The sequence below is a fragment of the Syngnathus acus genome, chromosome 16 (assembly GCF_901709675.1).
Source record: "Syngnathus acus chromosome 16, fSynAcu1.2, whole genome shotgun sequence".
Taxonomy (NCBI): Eukaryota; Metazoa; Chordata; class Actinopteri; order Syngnathiformes; family Syngnathidae; genus Syngnathus; species Syngnathus acus.
Window position 1 is genome coordinate 9,020,937 of NC_051101.1, and position 26,378 is coordinate 9,047,314.

A 26,378-nucleotide genomic window follows, 5' to 3' on the forward strand; every position below is an offset into this window, starting at 1 on the left:
TTTTTAAAAAAAAATTCTCCCCCTACATGGCAATGTGCCAAATTTCCCCTCCACACCAGCACAAAAACATTGACTCTATATACTAGCGATACGTTGCCCCTCTGAAGTTCCGGATATTTTCACTTCTGTAAAGATGAAAGTTGCACCAGCAGTGATTGTGATTTTTGGAGTCCTCCTGTTTTTTCCCTTGGTTGCTTTTATTTCAATCATTTGAAAGGAGTATTCATTCACGAGTCGCCTTATACTCGGGACACTAAGGCTTTATGCTGATTTCACTATTTAGCAATTTCATTTTGGGAGTTGTTGCCAAGATTGGAACAGCACCCCCTAGACAGAAGATGGAAAGCAATGGCTGCATCCCGCTCTGCTGGAGCAAAGGGGCGTGCATCTATGCACATTATCCTTTACCAAGTAGGTACAGAAATGAATTCAACGAAATATGGTTGGAATTTGCAACAACAATGCTGATAGTCCCGAAGGAATTTTTGTTCATCGGCTCGAGGAGGTGACCTGCAGTGGTTGTGCGAATGAGCGAAGTCAGCGAATGGACTGTCACTGAAAAGCCATCCATCCAAAATTGCGTTGCAGTACAAATATATATGTAAAGAAAATATTCATTTATATTGAAACATAGTTAGGTTGACTTTGAATTTTTCTGTGGACAGAGACAATCATTCTCAGTAAGGAGAGCCGAAAGGGAGAGGAAATTGTGCGAGGATGAGAGAAAGATGAGAGGGGGGGAAGGAAGGAAGGAAGGAAGAAGCGAGGTGGTTCAATACAACCGGAGGATCAAATTTAGATGTAAAGGAAGGAACTAAAAGATCTGTGAGTGACGGGAGGAGATTAGTCAGGGCATTTGAGGGCTACAGTTAAAAAGTTATGAAGAGTAAAAGGGAGAGAACAGAATGCAGGATTTAAAGAGAAAGGCCGTACAGATAAATGGGAGCAACTGCAGAAAAAATATACGGCGAGGCCGAGAAGAGGCTCCTCCAAGATTGTGCCAGTAACCCAAATAGCAATTAGAAGAGAGAAGAAGAGAAACCATCTCACTGCCAAATCTGAACTCTTCCGCCCACTATCCTTTACCAAGCTTACTGCCAGTCCCCACAAAGGAAAATACTAGCAACTTCCAATCTCATGTCTGCATGGTTGCAGTTCTCTTCAGATCATTTGTGGAAGTGCGTGCTGTGTGTGAATATTCCCTCCGTAGAATTACAGGAGAAAATTGGCTTTTGTTTAACTTGCCAATGCTTTTTCTGCTTCAGTTAGAGTGAAAGAGGTTTCGAAAGGTCAGCGAACACCAAAATGGGCTCGACATTTCTATTATGTCCTCAAAGCCCATCACGCTGTCAAAGCCAGATTTAAAGTGCCACCTTAGCTGTCTTGCAGGTGTGAGCAGAGGAAACGCTTCAGAAGAACACAGTGTGTCCTTTACTCACGGAACACATCCACTCTTGTCTGAACTTGGACCGCAGCATTTCCTCCTGGTTCTGAATTCATTTACTTAAAATCACCTGATTTACGTTGAACCGTGGGTCTATTAGGGCTCGCTAAAAGGACCTTGTGTCAGTGTTTTTTTCCAGGCTGCTGTTGACTCATTTGCTGACCGGCCAGCTCGTATCGTGTATTAAACACACACCAACGTATAAGCATGCAGTGTGTTGGAGTGCATCTGTCCAAACATATTTCTCTACTCTTAGTCCTATGCCTGTGATGAATCAGGGGTATTTGCATTTGGGAAACTGGCAGTGCTTCAAGCTCATTGCATTTGATTATATGACGTATTACCTTCCCCCTGCACTTGTCAGTTATACTAAGTCTGTGATGCACAATAATACACAGCCATATAACAGTACTGTATTTTCCGGACTATAAGGCGCACCTAAAAGTTAATCAAAAGCCGACAGTGCGCCTTATATATGGACCAAATCCCTAAATTTAAACTGGCCCGATGCATTGTGTCATGAAATCAATCATAAGTAGCCCGCTGAAGACTATGAATCATGAGTCAAAAAGATTATGGATCATTATTTTGTGATTATAAAGTAATTTGTTGCGTCTGAAGTTGAAATAAAAAAGATGAAATGGAGAATGATTTGATTTGGATTAAAAATCTGACATGATACATTAATGGTGCGCCTTATATAAGGACAAAGTTTTAAAATGGGCCATTCATTGAAGGTGCGCCTTATAGACCGGTGCGCCTTATAGTCCGGAAAATACGGTATTTATTTATTTAAAGTTGACAATTTTTTTACTGTACTGTAAAAACAACATTTTTTTTTTCAATGGGGAAAAAATGTTGTTTGACCTAAATATTAAAAGGCAATTTAGAACTGGAATTTTAATACCATGGTATTTTTGCACACTGTTATCATTCCATCAGAAGCGAATCGGCCCATGCGCGACCTGGAGTTGAACAAACATTCAAAAGATAGGTTGGGAGTGGAATATTTGCTGCATGATGGCAAATGAACAAATAAACTGTAAAATAAACCAAAACATTCTATTACCAAGATGAATGTTGGGTTATGGACAAACAGTATTGAGCCATGCTGGTACTTGTCATTAACTTGATTATGAAATCTCATTTTAATGCCTGTCTTGTTTGTTTTTCTCCCAGAATATGACGGCCAGTTAGCCCCAGTAAGAACATCTGAGTCAGGCATGGCAGCATCTTCCTATTTGGAGCCCAAACTCAATCACTCCGCAGCAAGTGGGTGTGGAGTGAAATCTCGCTCCGGTGGTACTGGTGTCGGTACCAGCGGTTCTGCTGGTGGTCTCGAGCGGACTCCGGGTTCTATAGACAGGGTTCTGAAGATCTTCCACTACTTTGAGACAAATAGTGAACCCAGCACCTGGGCGAGTAATATCAGACATGGAGATGCTACTGATGTCAGGGTATGGCATCATTTGCATTTTCGACAGTCGTTGTCACCTTCTGCTCCTCACATTTGTTTTTGCTTGTTTCAACAGGGAGTCATCCAAAAGATAGCCGAAATCCACAAATTGCGCTGCGTCACTTCACTCGGCCTGCGTTTAACCCATCTGCACACAGACGCACGCCACTGGTTACATCCTGACTTGGGAGTTTGCCATGTCAGGGAGAAATATGAGAAACAGCACCCACAAGAGGAGTGGAGGTAGCGTATATGGTTTTTTTTGTGTTCCCCTTCTTGTTATCAGAAACCAAACCTCAGACGAGAATATCAAAAGGCCTGGATAAATAATTAATCGGGCTCTGCATTTCTCTCATAAGACGATTCAAAATGTATCTCGATTCCAAGGGTACGATACGATTGAAGGGTGAAACATTTGAAAATGTTACGATTGGTTACAATCAAAACCTCATTTTCTGATTCCAATGACACCCCTAACATTTGCTGGAAAAATGAGCAAAGTTGAAATGTCATCTTGCACTTTTGAATTTGAAGCAGTTTGGTTTGTGTGCTGAAAAATCTCCGATTGTCCCAATCTCACTTTGGGCAAGCTGTTTTCTGGAGTGGAAGAACCACGTTAGCTCTTAAGAGCAATTCAAAGCACCACAATGTAATTGCATGGATGCGTCTTCATTTGTCTTCATCTTTCACTTATCGCCCTCCACTCCTTGACATGAATTTTAAATGTTACTCATTTTGCAAGCATGTAGCCAAAGAGTAGTGCCTCAGAGGGTGGCAGAGTTGCAAGCCCACGGGAGGTACTGCTGCTGAGCTATTGTTAGAACGGAGGCGAGCGCAGCCCAAGGGATCGACTGACTCTCTATCACACTCCCGTCTATCTCCCTTCGCTGATTTTCTCTCCATCTGTCTCATGGGACCGTGCACGGCGCTTAGCATTTTCCCTTTTGATCTTACTCTGCGTCCTTTTTTTCCCCTCACACATTTTTCATTCTGGCTTTCAGCTTTCCAGTGTGTCTAATTTCCCTTTGTACCACATTTTCCTTCATTCATTATTGAACAGGGTTTTTCTTATTCATTTTGTTCTCAGCCTGGATTTTCTCTCTCATCTGTTTGTAGGGTTATAGCATCCCTTACTCAATTCTCCTGACCCAATTCCCTCCATTATACTACTTTTCATAGTGAGGTTACAATAACATTGCCTTCTGATCTTCCTATGAGCATCAACTAGTATTAACTTTTCAATTCTCAGGTATGAGCTACGGATGCGCTACTTTCCTAAAGGTTACCTCAGTCATTTCTCAGAGGACAAACCTTCGCTCAACTACCTCTATCACCAGGTGTGACAATAGCTCAGAAGCACAATAGTCGCTTATCTGAAGTCCGCAAAGGGTCTCACGTTTTCCATCCATTTATTCCAACAGGTAAAGAGTGACTACATGCAACATATCGCCGATCAAGTGGATCAAGAGGTGGCGTTGAAACTAGGCTGTCTAGAAATCAGGTGAGCTAATGTTAAAAAGAGTTGCTGTTGCCTTACCTGAAAGGTTATTTTCTTAGTTGCTAACCACCAACATCTTTCGACTTTACAGGCGCTTCTTCAGAGAGATGCCAGGAAATGCTCTTGACAAGAAATCCAACTATGAGCTCCTCGAGTAACATTTATTTCAATACAATGTCTCATTGATGTGGTTATTCAATTACCCAAAGTCATTGTTTTGTGATGCCGTTGTTTGTTTCAGGAAAGATGTTGGCTTGAGAAGGTTCTTCCCTAAAAGCCTGCTGGACTCTCTAAAGGTAAGATCATAGGAATTGAACGCCGCTGCTGTGACCTTTCACCTTATTCTGGTGGAGGAGCTTATGTGTACCATTGATCCTTGAAGTGACGTTGCCGTAATTAGTTGTTAATATAACATCATTTAGGGCCTGAAACGGATTAATCGCATTTCCATTCATTTCAGTGGGAACAGTTACCTTGACTTATTGTGTACTTCATTCTTATTTTGAATGTCTCTCTTTCACCATTTTCTCAGGCAAAAACGCTTCGCAAGCATATCCAGCAGACCTTTAAGCAGTTCGCCAACCTCAACGATGAGGAGAGCATCCACAAGTTTTTTGATATCATCTCTCCCATCTACCACTTTGATAAGGAGTGCTTCAAATGCGCATTAGGGGTAGGTAGGGCAGGATTCAATTCATGGAGTCCCAAATGTTCCGTGTTGGATGAGTTGTCAAGGTCATTCCCACATTTCCCAGCCGTATCTTGCCATTCTAATGGAAACCAGGAATTTATTTAGCTTCCAGTGTGGAATGCTATCATGTTAATGACTTACTAGAACCAAACAGTCAGGTTCAAACATTTTCCATTTGTCCTGTATCTTTACTTTCTCACTGGGCAACTCATTGGCTTACATAGTACAGTTGAGTAAAATGTCATTTGATAAAATATAAAAAGGGGCGGCGTGAGAAATGTTATTATTTGCTTGTTCTCTCTGTGTTTTTAGTCTAGCTGGGTAATATCAGTCGAGTTAGCAATCGGGCCAGAGGAAGGAATCAGCTACCTCACGGACAAAGGCTCAACGGTGAGTATTGTCAGTTTTTACATGACCCTCAAATTGAACTATTTTTATAGGTGTTAATTAAATATATGTTATGTTATATAAATACCTCCATATTCTGAAACTAGGGTCCACTTTTTCATTAATGATCCTTTTTGAGTCCTTAATAGTAATTCACAACACTGCCCTCTACTGGTTTGTCTTACATGTACAGTTGGCATGTTTCACTTCAACTTTTGATATTTCAAAATAGATATTTAATAATAATTAGTTGTGATTTATTTTCATGTCTCCAGCCTACCCACCTAGCTAACTTCAACCAGGTTCAGTCCATCCAGTATTCACCTTTGGAGGAAAAAGATAGGAAAGGCATGCTGCAGCTAAACGTAGCTGGTGCTCCAGAGGTGACGACACACTTTTTTTTGACACGCACGCACTTTACAAGTCCTCCCTCATGTTGTCACACTGATATTATCAAATGCTGGATTTGATGTGTTCTCAATGACGGTAAGTCCATCAGAACGGTTGCGAAACCTATACGGGTAACCACCAGCACATGCTCGTGAATCATCATTTTTCATTTTAACTTGGAGTGACACTGTTTCCTGATAAAGATGTAGACAATGTCAGTACGCGTATGTCAACAGTGGGCGTGTTGCAGAACAACGGGGGTGGAAAAACGCATCACATCATGACTATCTTTTTCTGTGCACGGGTGAACAAATGAATGTGTCTGGATGTCTACTCTTGGAAAATATTACTTATAGAATCGTGCTGCTTATCATACAAATGTTTTGTGTATATGTGCAGCCTCTCACAGTCACCACAGCTTCCTTGACCACAGCCGAAAACATGGCTGATTTGATTGATGGTTACTGTCGACTCTTCTCCTCCACGAGCCACTCCTTCATTGTCAGAGTCCACAAGGGTAGGGACACACTCCCACGTCTATGTATTTTGGGCTTCTTGCCACTCGAGTGGTTGTCTTACGCGAAGATTACCATGAATAAGAATGTGTTTGTGTGTTTGAATACTGTCAATATAGTCCAACAATAGTCACCCAAGCAGATAATTAACGGACTGGAGATGCTTGTCACGTTGAATACCCGACTTTGACTTTTTTCCTCAAAATAACTGTCTGCAAACAATGATGTGTAAGCACTAGGTTTATTTTGTCTTGCAGAGGGCGATCGAGCACTACCATCCATCCCAAAGTAAGTATGGCAACGTTTGATGCAATTTTTTTTTTAACATCATTTATATCCAGCTGTAGTGTAAAATATGGGTGTTGTGTATCATAAAGTACTCCATAGCAAATCTATAACTTCTATATTGAGATTTCGTCATTTACAATCAGCGTGAGCGTTATGACAAGGTGTTAACTCAATTTTTCCAATGCAGAGTATCAAATCACGAGCGGCGGATGGAAAAACGGATGGACGGAGTACGAACCAGAGCCGTTTGTGTGTCAGGTAGAAGACGCGCTCTGTCCTTTCCCTTTGCTCTCTGTCAGTCTCTGCGAAGTTTAATGCTCTGAGTGACTGAAGGCTTTGTGGACACGCGTGTGTGAGTGTGTGTGTGTGTGTGTGTGTGTGTGTGTGCGCCCCCAGTTTGCCCTATAAAGCCCCCTGTGTTTGCAGTGAAGAGTCTCTCTTTCACACCATATGTGTGCATGGAGAGCTTAAGTCACTGCCACTTAGCTTTGACTTTCTCAGCTTTGTCGATCTCCGACTAGCTCCCAGTCATTGTGAAAGTGAACACACAAATAGAATCAATGCAACACAAGATATGGGTCCTAACTGTTCACGCATACTAATTTCTACAATTCTCTCCTTCCCTTGCATCTCTCGTTGCATGTGGCTTCTACAGGGCACAATAGTGGCGATGGTAAACAATATCTTTGACATTCCTGCTTGGTTTGATTTGACTGCATGTGTCGAAAGAATCTGTGTGCGTGTGTCTGATGCCATTTTCTCCATGACTCAATCTGTTTTTGTGACACATTCTGGAAAGAACAGCCGTTTCCATCCCTCCCCTTTCCTCTTTGTGTCTGCTTCTCGCCGCCGCTCGTCACTCTTCTCTGTCACTGGCGCGTGCGTGCATTAGTTTCGCACTAATAATTGTGCATGTGCTTTGAGTTGAATATGGTGGCATTGTTTTTGGCAGGTAATTATATCCAATCATTTTTTTAAAAAGCTCATTTTCAATTTTTTGAAAATGTGTATTTCACTGCTAATTTGTGGTCAGAATATTATTAGTCATAATTTGAGGCTTATATTTTCCCTTTTTTGTCGCCCTTGGCTCTACAGAAACAGACGACTATGCTGAGATCATAGATGAGGAGGACACTTATACAATGCCTTCAAGTAAGTCGGCCGACATACACATTTGGACGTACAATATGAGGAGTTTGTTATAGAATAAGATTCTCACTTAGTGGATTTGATCAGACTTGTGTGATCTCGAGAACCATATGAGTCTATGTGTGATTAGGAAAGTGGAACGTCAAAAAAAATCACGCATGTGGTTTTTTTTGTGCGTTTGTTGTTGTGTGATCTTTAGAAACGTGACTTTTTTTCATTGAAAATTTGTCATTTTAGAAATATTTTTGCCTCCATTGCGTTTGATTCTCTTATCTTCTTCTACATATACACTTATTATTATCTGATATATGATCATTTGATGTCATTATCAACAAATTAAGATATGGAAAATATAGTAGTTGGGGGGAATAAAAAGTTCTGAACCTGGTACAGTATTTAAACTAACTAACATTGCTAATGTATTAATTTTATTTTTGTTTTTTGATCTTGTAAAACTTTTCTTCAAGAGATTTCTGCACTAAATATAATTTTTTAGTCCTGGAGCAACTCTTTCTTCACGTGCTTTCTGTCAAATTAAAAATTACTGAAATATTCCAAGTGTGATTGCCATTGTACTCACGGCTAGTTATTTTGTCTTCTATCAATAATCGATTTCCCCCAGAATACTATGGACTAGATCAAGGTAATGATTTGAACATACCATAGTTATATTGTGGTGGTACTTTGATTTGGTGGTGGTTGTGAACCTCATTTCATGTCTGCCTGCAACAGTAAATGAACATCTGAATGTACTCTTTTTATTTTTTTTAATTGTGCAACCCGACCTACATTCTTTGTGTTCGCATTTGTATTGTCAGTATGGGGGCAAAGTGGGCCCACTTTTCTGACATGAATATTCGTAAAAGGAACAAACTTTTTTTTTTAAAGATAAGTTGCAATGAACTTAACAGAGATACTGAACTCACTGCAGATCAAGTATACATTACATTATACACCATCAACTTGACTTTTTCCCCTGAGTAAAGCATACAATACAAATTTAAACCTAAATTTGAACTTTGTTACTCAGCATGTTGGATTCGAATTGCCGATTGTTGCATGCGGACTGCTACCAAGCTTGCCAGAGTAAATGGACGAATTTAAGATGGTGTATAAATTTTTACCAGCCGATGACATGATGTATGCTGCAGAGTAAAACTCGACGTACCCTGCATACAACGGGCTGTGTGAAAAACGTGCTCACATAATCACATGCAAATGACAAGGCTGTGCTCTGACAAGCTTTGTAAGTGTGCGTAAGTTTGGTTCTAATGGCCTTCACCTTGTTTCTTGTGTGTGCTCGTGTTCATGTGTTTATTGTCTATCCAGCACAGGACTATGAAATCCAACGGGATCGCATTGAACTGGGCCGCTGCATAGGCGAGGGTCAGTTTGGGGACGTCCACCAAGGAGTCTACATCAGCCCGGTAAGTACACACAGAAAAATGCACATGAGATTTAATTTCAGGGGCAAAGTTTTATTAAGACTCATGTATACTCTTTATTCTCAGTGTACGGCAATTCAAAAACTGCATAATTGAATTGCTGTCACTTTTGTTTGAATAAAGTAATCTGTGCCCTCAGCACACTTGCAGTCATACAGAAGAGAACAGAGAGACATAATCAGCTTTCAGCACACGGTGACTCTGGGAAGCTTAAATCCAAATGTTTTTATTTAAATATACTCCACTGTGAATGATCTCGTGGCAACACTGGTTTAATTTGGGGGGAAACAAATCCAAATCCCTAAACCATTGTAATTACCCTCATTGAGCTTGGATCGTCTTTTCTTTAGTCACAAATGTGCTTCGGATTGAATGCAGTTACTAATAATTAGAGTTGAAGATATTATGGATGGTTTGCAGACAGACTACACGAGTGTTTAGTCCGATTTGTCGTGTTTTGATGTGCCCGTATCTTGCAGGAGAACCCAGCATTGTCTGTGGCCGTCAAGACGTGTAAGAATTCAACATCGGACAGCGTCAGGGAGAAATTTCTCCAGGAAGCATGTAAGCTTTTCATGCGTGTTTGATGAAATGCATGATGTTTACGCTTTAGAGATGATTATTGACAAGCCACTTTGTCACCTCATCTAGTAACCATGCGTCAGTTTGATCATCCTCACATTGTGAAGCTGATGGGCGTCATTACAGAGAATCCAGTCTGGATCATCATGGAGCTTTGCACACTCGGAGAGGTAAGATAAATACTTGGAATATTACTGAGAATGCTAGAAGGTGCTCTAACATGTTTTTTTTGGTGTGCTTTCCATAGTTACGTTCTTTCCTGCAAGTGAGGAAGTACAGTCTAGACCTGGCCACCCTTATCTTGTACTCTTATCAGCTCAGCACGGCACTGGCCTACCTCGAAAGCAAGCGCTTTGTGCACAGGTATGTTGCCTTATCTGCGGTGAGCTCGATTTATTTATTTATTGTCAACATTTTGAGAATAACAGTTTCTGGTCCGCTTTGAATGAAGGAAAATAGGATCGTGGCATTCCGGATGACCGCCACCCAACTTTTGTGTGTTTTTGCTTTTCAGGGATATAGCAGCACGGAACGTCCTCGTATCAACGGTCGACTGTGTGAAGCTGGGTGACTTTGGCCTGTCGAGATACATGGAAGACAGTTCTTATTACAAAGGTACGAATGCCACCTCCATGTGTTATTTTTTTCTTATTATTATTTTTTAATTTTATTATTAGACACCATACTGGAAAGTGACTTAGGTAAAACAATTTCTCCCATGTCTCTCAGCATCGAAGGGTAAGCTGCCCATTAAATGGATGGCTCCTGAGTCTATAAACTTTAGAAGATTTACTACAGCCAGTGACGTCTGGATGTTTGGTAAGTTCTGCATTACGTATTATTTTGTACGTGAAAAATGATTTAAATTTGCTCATATTTGATTCATTGTGTCTTTTTTCCTTTTTCTAGGTGTCTGTATGTGGGAAATTCTGATGTATGGCATCAAGCCTTTCCAAGGTGTAAAAAACAACGACGTCATTGGGAGGATAGAGAATGGCGAACGACTGGCCATGCCCCCTCAGTGCCCCCCTACCCTATACAGCTTGATGACAAAGTGTTGGTCGTATGATCCTAGCAAAAGGCCGCGCTTCAATGAACTGAAAAGCCAGCTCAGGTATTTATTTGACGTTGTGGTTTGAACTTGATGTCACTAGTGCTAATGGACACGCCGGTTGCTGCCTTTTGTGCACTGAGCGTGTTGTGTCAGGAAGGTTATCTGGTGGAAAAACTGTGCCAAACAAATTATGCAATGACTCACGTTGACCACTGATTGCACATCCCAAATGCCACAAGAAAAGACTTTTAAAATGGACTTTGTGTGCTCACTTCCAATTGACTTCCAACAGTTTTACCAGTTTAGCTTTCTTCCATCGTTTGGACAGCAGGTGTCACTGTGTTTCTGTAAAGTCAAGTTAAGTCATGAATTCCACACCAAATGTGTATTCACATAAAAGTAAGCCCTTCCTTCATGTTTTCATTTATATAAGAAGCTCATGATAGCAGATGATGCCATTAAAAGGCTTCTGTCGTGGTCATTCTTAATGTTAGGTTTTGCACATGTACTTTACATAGTCATAAAAAAAAAGAATCAGAGTGCAACACTAAGTCTCCTTTATGCACACATGTATTTTCTGTCTCATTTCCGAGCACTAAATAGTGAAATAAGTATGCATGTGGTTTTTACGCGTTTTCTCCAACCAGCATGACTCACACCTTAAATTCCAACATGATACCTCCTGTTTTATTTGGCCATTTTTCTTACTCTACTCCACTCATTTCCTACATCATAATCTCACCGTCTTCGTTGTTTGCATTCATGTTTTGTAAATTCCATTAATCTTGCTGAAATGCGCCCTGCATTTAATGGCTTGTGTTAATGCTCTCAATTTAAAGCGATGCAAAACTGACGAAATGTTGAGTCCTGTACTTTAATGGAGTTGATGTTGTTCGGGGGGGGGGGTCATTAATTCTCATGCAAGTCATCGGCTGTATTTACTAGGAAAATTAATGCGTTAACGGTCCGGGCGGGTTTCGTTCTCTCTTGGTCTGGAAAATATTTATATCATATTATCAATTATAGGTCTTGCCTGCCAAATATGCAGCTCTCAGCTTCCCTTAAGTTTTACTAGACAGGACCAGCGCATGTGTGTGTTTACACACAGTGGGCAGCTGCCAGGGGCTTCTACTTGCCAATGAAAACAGAGAAAGACAGAATAGTGAGAGAGATGAGTGCAAGAAAGAAAGGAGTAAGCGGGTCTTCGGTAGCGCTCTTTTCCAGTAGTTAGACTTCTTTTCCGTGCACTGAGATATGTGATATTTTTTTTCCCCCTGCTGCATGCCGCATTGTAGCGTATTACTGTCAAGCTGCCAGAAGAATTGACTTTTGTCTTAGCGATGCCGGGATTGTTGCAGTTGTTCATCTTGGTCCCCAAGTACACCTCATTAGTGGATTTTATTGGCTGTAAATGTTGATGTTGAGTGGATACGCTGCTGCAATTATATTGTCCTGCTCTTGAGGTAAAGTCTTGCATTCTTTGTCATTCTTTTTCCAAAGACTAACAAATGTGACAAGTTTACATGCGGTGACGGACAATTTACTGTAACAACTACTATGGTATTTTGCTGCATGTACTTTGTATTTAAAAAAAAAAAAAAAAAGGGCTAATTTCTCCCTAGTTTGCACATTGTTGAATTTTGCTCAGTTTACCAACTTGGAGAATTGTTGCCCTTTTCTAAGCTCCGACAAAAACTTTGGTGAAGATTTCTGTCTCATCAAAACGTCTTTCTTTTTAGAAGCTGCTCAGCAGTCACGCATTTTCCTCCTCAACGCAATCCTTTGACTCTGTGTAACCAGAGAAAGCACGGAAGTGTGATTAAACATTCGGAGCATCTGAAATCTGAACATGCTCTCGGGATTATTCACGTTATTTAAATTCCAAAAAGTGAAATAGGTACACAGTCCATTGGATAGGATTATGAATTAAATTTTGAATTTTATTTTCCTCTATAATAGAGGAAACTGATTTTTTTTGTCATCATCAATGTGTAGAGTACAATGTTCCTAATTTCTGCCATCCGTTGGTTGTTAGTAGAGTTTCCATTGGACAGCTCTCAGGTGAGAACAGCGTTAAAGCAAAGCTGGGTGTTTCTGACAAAATTGTGGACTCAGCTTTCTTCTTGGTCTGTGTAAATAAAAAAGCCTTGTTGCTCCAGATGGTGTTGTGGTTGATGGTGGGAAGGAGTGCTAATGTTGCCAGGAGGTGTAGTTAGCGTCTTTGCACCTCCTGATTTCATTTGCAGGTTTATGTGACACTTTGATTATTATGTTTTTTACATCCCTAACTGGGAATGTCCCCACTGACTTATGTACAAATGTGCATTGCAATGGGAATAAAGTACAAGGCCTGCCTAGAGATGAACTTTGACAGGTGCAGGGACACACGCAAACACACAAGGGAGACAACACAACTGGGGGTAATAATGATGTTTCTAAAAATAGGATTATGTCTTGTTGAGGGCAGGAGTGTGTAGAGCATGTGCCGGATCGCCCGACTACTCTCTTTTTGTTTTTGTTTTGTGGACCATCAACGCTTCAGCTCTTATGGAAATCGTTTTCTTGTAAGATCTGATATAGCAAGAAAATAGTCTTATCCGGTAAGATTTGAAAATGTTTCAATCATTTCTCAAGCCAGTTGATTTGAAGTTATGCTTACATTGTACTAGTTTATTAAGGCACATTGCTTGTAAATTTGACGTGTTTTTATTGCATACTGTAGTTTGTTTCTAAACCTGATTATTTTAGACCAATTCAAACCTGATAGTGGATTAAAACTCCAAAATGCATGTTTCTTCTCAATTGCAATACACTTAAAAATAAAAAAAATAAAAATCCAGACACAGTTATCATGGAACATAAACACTCCTCGTGTTAAGTTGTCTTTCCTTCCTTTTTTTCTCCAGTACTATACTAGAAGAGGAGAAGGCCCAGCAGAAGGAGAGAAACAGGATGGAGATGAGAAGGCAGGTCACAGTATCTTGGGACTCGGGAGGGTCTGATGAAGCACCACCAAAAGTAAGACTTGCTTCTTTTTGTTTGAATCTGCCAGAATAATCTCACATGACTGATTACAGTTTTAGTTTGAATCACATTTGATTCATTGTCTTTCACCTGGCTGACGTTACTGGAGTTGCTCGTACTTACTCTAATGCTGCCCCTTCACCCAATTCACAACCAAAGCACAACTGATGAAATCACTCTCTTCATACCACAGTTTCCTTAATAAGCACTGTAACTGGAAAATGTGACATTACTGCTTGCATTGGATGAGTCAGAAAGCCTAACCCTGGCTCCTCGAAAGCCCTCCCAACTTGTTGGCTCAGCTGCTTGCTACTACATCCCTTCTTTGCTCAGTCTTTTATTTTTTTATTATGACATTGATGTTTTTGTTTGTAAGGCTCCTTAACCTATACAAGAGTGTCACTTTTTGTATTTGATTCCAGTTACAGCTGCTTCTCCCCCATCTGTTCATTCCTCTCACACACTTTTATTTTCTCCATGTTTGTACCCGCGCTACCTTTTTTTTTCTTTCTATTGTGTTTGCAGCCCAGTCGCCGTCCTTCCCTGCAGACCTCCTGCAGTCTGGATTGTCTGTCTGCTTCCTCTCCTCACCATTGCCATCCAAGCCAGCACTTTGCCTCACAGCTTTCCCCCCGCCTGGGAAACCCTCCTCCTTCATCTACCTGCTACCCGTCTCCCATCCCTCCTCCCATTTCATCACTCGTATTTTCCCATCATTGTTCCGCCTTTCCTTCCGAGTTGCCTCTTTTTCACCACAAAACCGATCGCTGTTTTTCCCAGCGCCACACAAACCCAGAGTCCAGCCTGCGGTCTCATGTTGACTTTTGTCCTCGACCGAAAAATTCTGAGAGCCTGCCCAATGGCAGCTGCCCCCGCAAAACTGACAACCACCTGCCGTGTTCATACCATTCAAGGGCAAACACCTCCCTCGTAAGACACTTAACGCAACTCCCATCGCCTCCCAGTCGTAAGTCTCAGAGTTCCATCTTGTCTGATGCTTTGGCCTTCAACCTCCAAAACGCTAGTCACAAGACAACTTCCAAATGTAAAAGCGCTCTGTTGCGCAGCTGCCCGACTAATTTTACAGTCCACCTCCAACCTGCCGCGACCCCGCTGCCCCAGTGTGGGAGGCCCCCGCCACGCCAGTCCGACAAATTAATCCCGGTGTCCTCCGTTTGTACTCTGTTCGCCGATACTGGTCATCCACCCGACCAAAGGCCAGGCCCTCCTTTCCCTGCCCACATATCTTGTTTCACCTCCTGCACACTACCTGCTTACAGACCATTTAAGGCAGGTTATGCAGTTTTGCAAAAAATTGCATTTAACAACTAACACTTGCTTGTGGAACTGCATTCTAAAATGTTGCAACATTACCTTTAAATCTAATCAATCATATTAAATAACGTGTTTTTGAATTTCAAATTATTTATACGTCACTGAATTGACTTTGAAGGGTCACCGTGAAGTCAGCATGATTGTGCTGGGCCTGTTAGCGTGCTGCTGATTGACCTTCATGCTGCTTCATCTCATGGCAGTTGTTTGTTTTTGTCTGCGTCAGGCTTTGTGTTGATGTGTCCTCAGATTATCACTTTCTATGTTTAGCTTGCTCAGAATGTCGGTCCAAATGCTTAAAGTACTGCTAACCAGTTTTTTTTTTTCTAATATCACAATAAGATCACAAAGAAAATAAATGGCTTAAGGATTTAACATTACACAATAAGGCAGAGAAATGTAAAATTCTATACAGTGCGTATATACTTAAAAAAAAAAACTGCTGACATGTACCAGTGAAAGAAGATGAAAGACTAAAATCACATTAACTTTGGCTTTCCGCTCGATCACATTCAAACACATTGAAACATTTTTACAGCAACTCTCCAGACGGGTTCTAAGTCTTTGTGACGTGTGTTTGTGGTGGCGCTGTTTCTGTATGTCAGCCCAGCACTTTCAACTTTATGGTGATCAATGTGTCTCTGTGAAGGCAATGAATTGTGCCACAAATCTTCTGCGCTGCTGCTCAACGCTTTTGTTTTCTTTGCTTTTCATAGATATGCTGGGGGAAGGGGAAAAAATCGGGGACTTTGTTTCTCAGAAATATTTATTTTTCTCAAAAAACAGACTATTTCACGGGCTATGTCTAAAATGTCATTTGTTTAAAGAATGTATATGAAAAAAAGATTATTTGGGTTACAGGTACAGAATATAAATTGGTTTTAAGTCTACATTACGATATACAAGTTATTATTCAAAACACATGTATTTAAAGGCGAGCATGTTGTGTGCATGTTCCAAGTTCCTACCATCATCCACCAGTAGATGGCGGTCTTAGCAAATTTGTTTGTGAGTTGTGCAAGAACTGAAATTACTTGGAATCTTAGTTTATTCCTGTAATATCAGACGTCACCGTCTTGAAAGTTTTTTAAGTCTTTAAATTCCGTGTAATTATTTTTATAGAAACAACTAATAGCTTTCTATAGTTTTTTTTTTTTTATGTGTTTTTCATGTGACCCAGTGTCCTACCCTCTAAATCTTTTTAAAAATAGATCAACATGACTTGTGACATCACTTTCCCTCTTCCCTGTCACCATAGCCTAGCAGACCAGGTTACCCCAGTCCCCGCTCCAGTGAAGGCTATTACCCCAGTGCCCAGCATTCTGGACATTACCAGGTATGTAAACAACTTCATGATATTCTGCAGCAGTCATTTGGCGGTATTCATCGCATTCCCCTTGTGTCAGATGACAGGTTACCCCGGCCCTCACACGCTGCCATCAGTGCCCAGCGCCCTTTACCCACCGCAGGCCACGATGCTGGAGACGCATCACGCACACACGCACCCGCGTCACCATGTCCACGCACACTCGCATGTACAGCATCTTCCTCAGTCGCATGGACAGGATATGGCACATTGGGGTTCGGCTATGGAGGTAAGAGACCGTTGTCAGTTTTTGTCTTAGTTCATGTTGGACACAGCAGATGCTTCGAGTACAGCATTGCAAACGCAACTCACACAAAGTTAGGGATGTTTGGCATTTGGGTGAAATCGTGCAATGACCTTAAATGTTCTTTAATCACAATTTGATCTGACCTTCTTTAGAGGAAACCATTGACTGCAACTGTTTAGTTGTTTTAAGTTTATTGGAACTTTTGATGTTCTTTATTAAAGAGCTGAACGTTTGAAGAATGCATTTCCTGGATCAATTTTTTTTTTTTTTATCCCTTGTTGAAAAAAGACTTGTGTGTGTGTTTGATTTTAATTGCTTCAAATACAAAATATTTGACACAAAACAATTAGTTTTTCAATATCATGCTGTTCACATGTTGACAACATGAAACCAAGATGGCTTCCAATAAATGCTCCTCAATATCTCACCATTGCAAACGTATTGGTCCATTCATAAATCCAACGCCTGGTGCATATTTTCCGTAAAACCCCTTTTTAGAGAACAAGTTGCAAGTACAAAAAGGACTGAAATATGGAACAGTTGGACTTGTATTCCAAATTTTCCAGAAATCCACCTGGTAAAAGTTAGTGAATTTTGGTTCATACTGAAATTTCAACCAAAAGCCAAAACATTTGTGTGTAGTGTGTGTTAATGACACATTGAGTTCTGACTCATTATCAACCCATACACATCCTATTATTTTGCCATTGCTCCTCATCCGTTTTGTGTCTATGTGCGCATGTTTGTCTTCATCCATACGTCCCCATGTCGCATGTTTGCTGCTGTTTGTCTTGTCCGTGCCTTCGTGCGTGTTTGTCCGTGTTGTGTGTAGGACATTGCAATAGACACGCAGCAGTGTGTAGGCCAACAGTGCCTGTTAATGGAGGAACAGCTGATGATGCAGCAGCAACAGATGGAGGAGGATCAGAGGTGGCTGGAGCAGGAGGAAAGGCTGCTGGTAACACACAGCACACACAGAGGACAAGACGAGATCTTTACAGGCCATGTATGATCACGTTCTTTACATCTTTTATTCACTTACTGCTTCAAGTAAGAGTATTTGTATAACTCTGACGAAGATGCGTAAATAATGTGTTCATGACTCTCAGCTGCATGGAAATATTGCGTTGCATGCATTTAATTGTTTGGGTTATCATTTTTCTTTCAGCCCCCACGTTTTTTATTATTTGTTAAAGTCTATCATATATTTATCAAGAACATGCTCACATCTGGGAAAATGTACTGTCCTGTATTTTTGAAGCAAATACTGTTTGATTATCAAGTATTTAAACTTGGTTTCAAGCCATTTTAGGTGGTGAAGGAGATTTTTATCTCCTTAAGTTGATTGTTTGATTTTTCCTGAACAAATCTGTTACCGATGTGTACTTAACTGCTGACATTATCCCCTCTAATTTTAACAGCGCGGAATTGCTCCTAATTTGAGGCATTAAATTCCTGTTGGCGTCATAGCAACTAGCTTGAAAACAGAAGACGTTTGTTCACTTAGAGGCGCTTTCATTTCAGGCTCTTACGATTAGAACTACAAGACGGTGGAAAATTATAGGCTTGCTTTTTTTTTTCTTTTTTTTTTTGGTCCATTTTAAGGATTACCTACTTAGTGCTATGATGCAATTCTCTTACGCTCCCTTCAGTGACATGCCTGTATGCAGAAATGACGTGAGGCTGCCTCTCCTAATTAAAAATCTAAAGTGTACTTTTTTCAAAAATAACAATTAAGCAAGGAAGAGTTTGTACAAGATTCACGTTTGTAAAGTGCACTTATTCAAAAATAACAATTAAGCAAGGAAGAGTTTGTACAAGATTCACATTTCTAATGTGCACTTATGCAAAAATAACAATTAAGCAAGGAAGAGTTTGTACAAGATTCACATTTCTACAATTGTGTGCGCGTGTGCTCTTTTGTATACACTGTGCGTGCGTGTGCGTATATGTGTGTGTGTGTGTGTGTGTGTGTGTTTTTGCAGGCAGATGGGGCCTGTGTGAATTCCAAACTAATGATAGTCTTAGCGAATCTGACAGTCCACTCAACACACACATACACACATAACCACTAAGTGACGACACACAAGTTCACTAAAAAAGTGTGCGTGTACTTTTCAGTCTGCTTTTATAATGCAGTACCTACAGGGAGGGGTGAGAAAGAGGAGGAGGAGAAAAATGGGCTGCGGGAGAGAAAGTGGTGGACGTAAGCGCTCATTGGCAGCGTGCTCCATCCCTCTCTCCTTTCCAACTCTTTTCCGGGCTTTCCAGTCATATAAAAGTGCACTGGAGGTTTGCATATATTCCAACGCCACCACATTAACCTGCTGGCACACACAAGGATACAGCCGTGCTAGACACATCACCTTAAACAACATATATGAATTCCATTGCTATGCTGGTCTTCAAGTCCTGTCTTGGACAGCTGGTAGGCGGTAGGAGGGGATTGTATGTTTACATGTTGCGTTCTTTGTTGAATTTGGATTGACAATGAAAAGTTGTGGTGAAGTTGCTTTGTTGTTGTTTGATTGTGTGGAAGCGGTTTGATTTGCATACTGCTCACTGTGTGTGCTTTGCTGTATTGGGAATCTTGTGTAGTATCATCTAAATAATTGCTGTGCAAGAGTTTTGCATTTTTTTAATTTGATGTGAAACTTTTATCACTCTCATTGTGACTGAAGACTAGTTACATTTAATCATTATGATGGGTTTTGCCTTTTCACTGCCGTGTCTTCTGAATGCTCGAGTGGTGATGCCAAGTTTTTTTTTTTTTTTAATTGACATTTCTATGTGCTTAGAAACCAGAAACCAGAAGTTCTCGAGGGAGTCTGGACCGAGATGATGGAGTACTCCAGCCACCAGTAAGTCGCTCTCATGTTTTCTGCCTCCATCATATGCTGTGTGTGTTGTTGTTTTTTTTGCTGTTATCAGCAGTGGCATGGCAGCAGCAGTGTTGTAAATCAAACAATGGCTGTGGATGTTAACGACCACAACAACACCCAAGACATCTTTATTAAATTAAAACCAGTACTTACCAACCTCAATCGATGCTAAGGCATATGTTTTACATTAAAAACAACAAACTGCACACCGCCAAACAAAAAAAATTATATAAAAAGTATTTTTCATAAAAAATGATATAAAAAGTATTTTACATAGAAAGGGTGAATACCAATACCAGGTCTTATTTTTAGGTATTAAGTACTCGAGGCTGCCAATACTTAAGAGATTTAGTCACAAATTGACCTACTCTTTGTGAAATCTGGACCTTTTTAGTTCAGGTAGATACCGTAATTTTCGGACTATAAGTCGCACCGGAGTATAAGTCGCACCAGCCATAAAATGCCCAAAAAAGTGAAAAAAAACCATATATATGTATATAAATCGCTCCTGAGTATAAGTCGCCCCCCCACCCAAACTATGAAAAAAACCGCGACTTATAGTCCGAAAATTACGGTAAATTGATTTAGAAAAATGTTTTCATCATTGGTCCGGCCACTACTGCATATGTTGCTGGCATAAGTGAATTAACAAAAATCCAATTATAGCAAACAAATGATCATTTCCTGTGGCATACCTAATCATCTCTCGGGGCACACTTGAGCCACAGGAAAGTGTTTGGTAATAAATGGTAAAAGCACCAAGATGATGTCTGAAATGACTGAGTCACGTTCCGGTCGGTCTCACTGCAAATTGGCGGTAGCATGTGTTTATTTTGATCACGGCAAAGGGTTGTGATCCCAGAGCAGGAAGTAACCCATTTGTGCTGGGCTCAGCAATGAGGGGGTCAGTGGATTCCCACATCACGGCTAGTTATTAATAGAAAACCATTGCATAAACACCAAACCGTCTTTGTGCGTCTCTCTTTGCCTTTGCGCTGTGTTCGTGCCGAGATCACTGGGCTCTGCCCAAATCTGGCCACCTGTAATTACACCCAGAAAAAAAAAAAGCAGTTAAACTATTCCGAGTGTGAAGCATGGCGTCACAGGAAAATCCCACATGGGTCCTTTCAAGTGAAGCCATGTTCAGACCTGAAGTTAACATGCTCCCTTGGTGATGAGGTCATTGGTAGACAACGCCAAGTTCAGGTGTGATGAAGGATGCAAGGAGATCTTAATCAGTAACATTGTTTTTGCACTGCCTGGTGTAAATTCATGTACCCCGCTGGGGTGCACGAGATTTAGAGTCGCTGGTTCCACCCCCGCTTAGATTTTCATGCAAAAGGCTCAGTTTTATTAGACACATTCCCATTTTCTGGTGTTTATAACCGTAGTGTTCCTTTACATGTTTGAATGCATGAGGGAAAAGCCCTGAATATGTCTCAACCATGAATTTCAAGTCAATGAACACATTGGGAGAAACCACGAGTCACACAGACAAGTCAAATAATTTGTCAACATTAATAGCCCGTACTAAAAAGAGGATTTTTTTTTTTTTTTTTTTTTGGTACCAGGAGACCTTGCAGTCTAATGTTGCCCTTGGCAACAGAGATATTTCTGTCTCTGTAATTCATCACACTTGCCTGACCTCCTCCTCCCATAGAATGTGGTTTGTGGTGGGAAAAATCTCCCTCCTATATGCAGGGGTTTGTCTTACTGTAGTCAAATATTTTGGGGTGTCTGTGGTTGTCAACCCACAAGGCTCCCATTGCACAAAAACTTTTCTCAGTCATCGCTTCTATTTTCTCACACAAAGAAGCCAAATCATTTACCTGCAATTTCATATCTGAACTTGACTGGCAACATGACAAAATTAAATTGCCTCATTTTATGTTTGCAACCAACAATTCCTCAAGGAACGCTTCAAGGTTCTTTTTTTTCTTTCTTTTTCTGTGTGTGTGTGTGTGGCCACAGCAAATTTTCATGTTCGTGTAACATGATGATAGACCACACGCACACACAAACGCCCTCCACTGCAAATGACAACTAGTGAGTGAGGGATGTGGTGTGATTTAAACATTAAGCTGCATTCTTTGCTTTTCTTAGTCTCTCCTGTAAAGTTGTTTCATTTCCTCCCAAGCTTCTACTTACACGTACATACTTGCTAACCCAAAGTATTGTTGATGTGTTTGTTTTTGCAGACGGGAAACCAACACATATACCAGCCCGTTGGCAAAGCAGGTAATAGTCTTGAAATTATAGTCCCCCGACCACAGTTTTTTTTTTCCCCTCTCTTTCCATTTCAACCTCTGAAGTGTGCATTTAAGTGTATAGTGTGTTAGCTTGCTTTATACAACTCTGGATTTGTCTCCAATCCAGCAGACAGTGTCCTCATCATATAGCCTGCACTTTACAGTGATCCCAAGTGCTGGTTTGTTTATTTCAGTCACCGAGTCGGCATGCTATTGTGAAACCCTACGAGATTCGAACGCACGCACTTATAAACGAAGCTTGTTTGGTGTACTAAACTCCAGAACTGAGGAGATGTTGTTTCCCGCAGAGCTTGTGGCCCCACCGAAGAAACCACCACGACCCGGGGCCCAAAGCCAAGGGTGCAGTTTGGCCGGTCTGAACACTGCAGACAGCTACAACGATGGAGTGAAGGTACGCAAGAACGCTTGTCGATGTGGAAAGACCTCGAAAATTGTATTTTGAATACTTGAATGCACGTTTTAATGCTTCCCAATATCTTGTCTTCTTTTGGTTTGCCTGCTCCCGCTGTCCCTTCCTCCTCCTGTACTCCTACTTACTGTTGACCCCCAGCCCTGGCGGGTAAGCAGCATAATGTCTGTCTGACTGTCTGATGTCTCGCTCATCACACACATTTAAATTGTGCTCCTCTTCTGTAGATTCTTTATTTCTTTCCCACTCTTTTCGGGTACTGTTAATACAAAATGATTTCCCCCGTAAAGATCTGTTTTGTGACTATTATGAACTTTTACTAACAATATTAACTTGCAGCCTCCCTGAAAATATAATCATACAGCTGTCTGTTTTAAACATTGGCCAGTGTAATGTGAGCAGGCGGTGCATTGTTTGTTGAGTTCCTGTCCAGTATATTTTGTGTCCACTTGTTGTGTCACTGTACAAGGTGGCTGTTTTCATTCTGAAAATATTTCACCAAATAGTAGCCATAAAAGTCTGACTTTTTTTCAATTTAGTCAAATGCCGAGAACAAAAGCGCACGTAGAAAGGGACTTAATTAAACTAGATTTAGCCAAATGAAATTTCGAGCCAGTTTAATACGCTAAGACAGGATTGTCAACTGGTGGCCCGTGGCCACCTAGTGGTCCGTAGCGTAGAAAGTAGTTGGAACATTTTTTTAAATACATTTTATTTATTATTCAGACTTGATTTATTTTCCAGTTAATTTTGTGAATCATTTACTCTCAAACCCCTGCTCTAAGACGGTGTTAAGTATCTTTAGTGAAGTATCTCCTGTACATTCTCAGTGCCTTAGCGCCATCTAGTGGCTGTAAAAGACCAGTGCATGCTGATGTGGGGAGTTGCCGCACTGTCATCAATATCATGATCATTTGTCTTTTAAAATACAGTTTAAGGTGTTCCCATCAAACTTGGTGAATGGGCTGAAAATAAAATAATGAAAATTCGTGCTGAGTGAGAGTCGAACCACGTGATCCAGATGGTCAGTTTTAAGATTGTTCAGCCTTGCCGAAGGTCTGCGCACCATTAGTTTGTTTATTTTCTGTCGTGTTGAAGATGAGATGCACATAAAGCATTCATATTGTATGTTTCATCTACATCGTCTCCACATTTGTTTTGGGTTTTACGGTGCTTCGTAAACACAGCACTCATTGATGTTTGTATTTGACTTGGCTCAGCTACAGCACCAAGAGATCAGCCCCCCTCCCACCGCCAATCTGGACCGTTCCAACGACAAGGTATACGAGAATGTGACCGGGTTGGTTAAAGCTGTGATCGAGATGTCGAGCAAGATCCAACCCGCCCCTCCCGAGGAGTACGTTCCCATGGTCAAGGTAAACGATGTTGTTTTCATAACCTGACAAATACTTGGTGATAAATTGCTAAATGTTCTCTCCAGCAGACGTGCTTTCTAAAAAAAACAAAATCAGCCATCGCAATTTGTCTCGATAAATCACATTGTGTGTGTGCTTACTCGTGTACTCGTCCCAAAATGTGCAAAATGAGCTGCAAGGCAATTTTGCACGGCTAGTAAATCACCTTCTCACATTTTTTGCATGAGCAGTCAAGTTCGCGCCCACCTTTATTTTTTTTCCCCCCCTCTGTAAACTTTTAGTGAATCCAGTCCACTTCTGTTGAACACGCTAGTAAATATGATTTGGCAATTGTTTGGTCGATTTTGACATCATCCGAGCTTGTCCATAAGAGCTGCGCAGCTCATTTTGTGGTTTCCTGTTTTCAGGATGTGGGCCTCGCATTGAGGACGTTGCTGGCCACAGTCGATGAAACCTTACCACAACTTCCAGCCAGCACACACAGAGAGGTAATGACACGCACTCTTTTTCTTAGTACATACATAAACAAATACAATGTCTACAGACTGACATTATTAATAGGCAATTCGGTAAATGTGATTTTTTTTTTGTTTTATTGCTGCAGATCGAGATGGCACAAAAGCTTTTAAATTCGGACTTAGCAGAACTGATTGGGAAAATGAAGCTCGCTCAACAGTATGTGATGACAAGGTAGGTACTTAATATCAGACTGCACAATTAAGTTTGTAACCTTATATGACACTGATGAGAAAAATGTAAAATTTGAAGGAAGCTGATAAAGAGAGGGAAGGCATTCAAAGGAAGAGAAATCTAAATGATGTCATGAACAAACTGCATAGAACTGCTCTGTATAATTTCTAAACTACCGTATTTTCCGGACTATAAGGCGCACCGGACTATAAGGCGCACCTTCAATGAATGGCCCATTTTAAAACTTTGTCTTTATATAACGCGCACCGGACTATAAGGCACACCATTAATGCATCATGTCAGATTTTTAATCCAAATCAAATCATTCTCCATTTTATCTTTTTTATTTCAACTTCAGACGCAACAAATTATTTTATAATCACAAGATAATGATTCATAGTCTTCAGCGGGCCACTTATGATTGATTTCATGACACAATGCTTCGGGCCAGTTTAAATTGAGGAATTTGGTCCATATATAAGGCGCACCGGACTATAAGGCGCACTGTCGGCTTTTGAGAAAATTTTAGGTTTTTAGGTGCGCCTTATAGTCCGTAAAATACGGTATAATATTTATTAAAAACACTCCCTGTAACTGCGATGTAGCTAATGTTTATTTCCTCCCCATATATTTTATTCAGTCTTCAGCAAGACTATAAGAAGCAGATGCTAACCGCCGCTCACGCCCTCGCTGTGGACGCGAAAAATCTGCTGGATGTCATTGACCAATCCCGGCTCAAGATGATGGCCCAGTCCCGTCCACATTAGCACCGCGGGTGTTGTTCACCGACTGGTGGGATCAGTCTACTTCCTTATCTGTGAGAGTTGTTGGAACTTTCCAACCAAAACGCTAGACAATTGGAGTCGGGCGGAGGCCCTGATATCATTGTGACCTCGATGTAATCACGGAGCTGATCCCTTATTTAACTCTGCACCACTGTGAGATCTTTTTTTTTTTTTTTTTTTTTTAAAGAACTTAGCAAAACAATTCCTGAATCAGGGATTTGTCATCTTTGTGGACTAAACTGGGAGAAAGAGAGGAATAATCGGATGGTTTGGAAATACAACACCACGGATGAGGCCAGCAACGTTGGCCCTGAATCAATTCCAATTGTTGGAGTAGGCCAAGCCATTAAAATGTGACTCTTTCGACTATCATCATATCACAAGGAAGCGACTCCAGCATGTCAGCAGTTTTTTAAAGTCATGTTTTTTTCCCCCTCCGACTTTTCACAGTTTTTTCCCCCCTCCCACCCTCTTATTTATAGCGTCATGAACGGAAGACACGATATAGAACACTAAAGGACAACCTTTTTCTTACTTTTCATCTTACTGACTGTTTTCTTGTCTTCCTCATTCAGCTCCGGTTTGAAAGATCCTTGATGAAGCCACCTCAGATCTCACTGAGTTTGCTCTTTATCGTACATCGTTTTGAATCACAGTCATTGTCTAACCTGAAAACTCAAACACATTCAATCCCAGCAGCACGGAGGAGGATGAAAATGAAGGAGGGTCTTCTCTTTGTCTCACTTTCACTGTCCCCTGCGCCATCATATCCGCCAGTGATTTGCCAGCAATGCAAATAAACCCGAGCACGGCGCCCTTGGCGTAGAAGATCCTGACATGTTGAGCCACTAAACTTGAACTTCATCTGCAAACTCACGAGATTGGACTGAGAACACAAAAAGTCCACCCGTGTGGCATGACATAGTGGCAGGGAGGAGAGCGTATTTGCACAGCACCAAAATGAATCAAGAGTTTGACCCAGGTTTGATGATCACATCTAGCCAGCCAATCAATACCTGGGTGATTATAGGGTTACAAATGTAAAATAAACAATTTATTTTATCTCTTTGCTGTTGTGTAAATCTGCTCATGTTGCTA

At 40.9% G+C, this 26,378-nt stretch overlaps 1 protein-coding gene across 15 annotated transcripts; it reads left to right on the top strand.

The window, feature by feature from the left end:
* LOC119135703 (focal adhesion kinase 1-like) lies at positions 1-26,241 on the top strand. 15 transcript variants are annotated; one of them, XM_037273479.1, is made up of 35 exons: positions 1-411; positions 2,624-2,901; positions 2,977-3,143; positions 4,150-4,237; positions 4,322-4,401; positions 4,490-4,552; positions 4,640-4,694; positions 4,931-5,071; positions 5,402-5,479; positions 5,752-5,859; positions 6,266-6,383; positions 6,639-6,669; positions 6,857-6,927; positions 7,325-7,342; positions 7,765-7,821; positions 8,441-8,461; positions 9,148-9,245; positions 9,743-9,827; positions 9,915-10,015; positions 10,093-10,208; positions 10,360-10,460; positions 10,575-10,664; positions 10,755-10,959; positions 13,806-13,917; positions 16,514-16,591; positions 16,662-16,850; positions 17,701-17,874; positions 19,667-19,729; positions 21,949-21,988; positions 22,308-22,411; positions 22,571-22,579; positions 23,650-23,805; positions 24,213-24,293; positions 24,410-24,495; positions 25,136-26,241. In XM_037273479.1, exons 1-35 carry the CDS (start codon positions 264-266, stop codon positions 25,260-25,262), a joined length of 3,537 nt encoding a protein of 1,178 aa, XP_037129374.1. In that variant the 5' UTR covers positions 1-263; the 3' UTR covers positions 25,263-26,241. The 15 variants fall into 15 exon arrangements, with proteins under 15 accessions (XP_037129374.1, XP_037129382.1, XP_037129388.1 ...); XM_037273487.1 differs by having other exon boundaries at positions 17,701-17,826; XM_037273493.1 differs by lacking the exon at positions 22,571-22,579 and having other exon boundaries at positions 17,701-17,826.
* The last annotated feature ends 137 nt before the right edge of the window (positions 26,242-26,378 follow it).

What these genes read in the sequence shown, in the direction of transcription:
- LOC119135703 (XM_037273479.1), top strand. Translation starts at nt 264, where the DNA reads ATGCTGATTTCACTATTTAGCAATTTCATTTTGGGAGTTGTTGCCAAG. An exon ending in CTGATGAAGCACCACCAAAA is followed by an intron (nt 13,918 to 16,513) that starts GTAAGACTTGCT and finishes CTGTCACCATAG; the next exon opens with CCTAGCAGACCAGGTTACCC. An exon ending in CAACAGTATGTGATGACAAG is followed by an intron (nt 24,496 to 25,135) that starts GTAGGTACTTAA and finishes TATTTTATTCAG; the next exon opens with TCTTCAGCAAGACTATAAGA.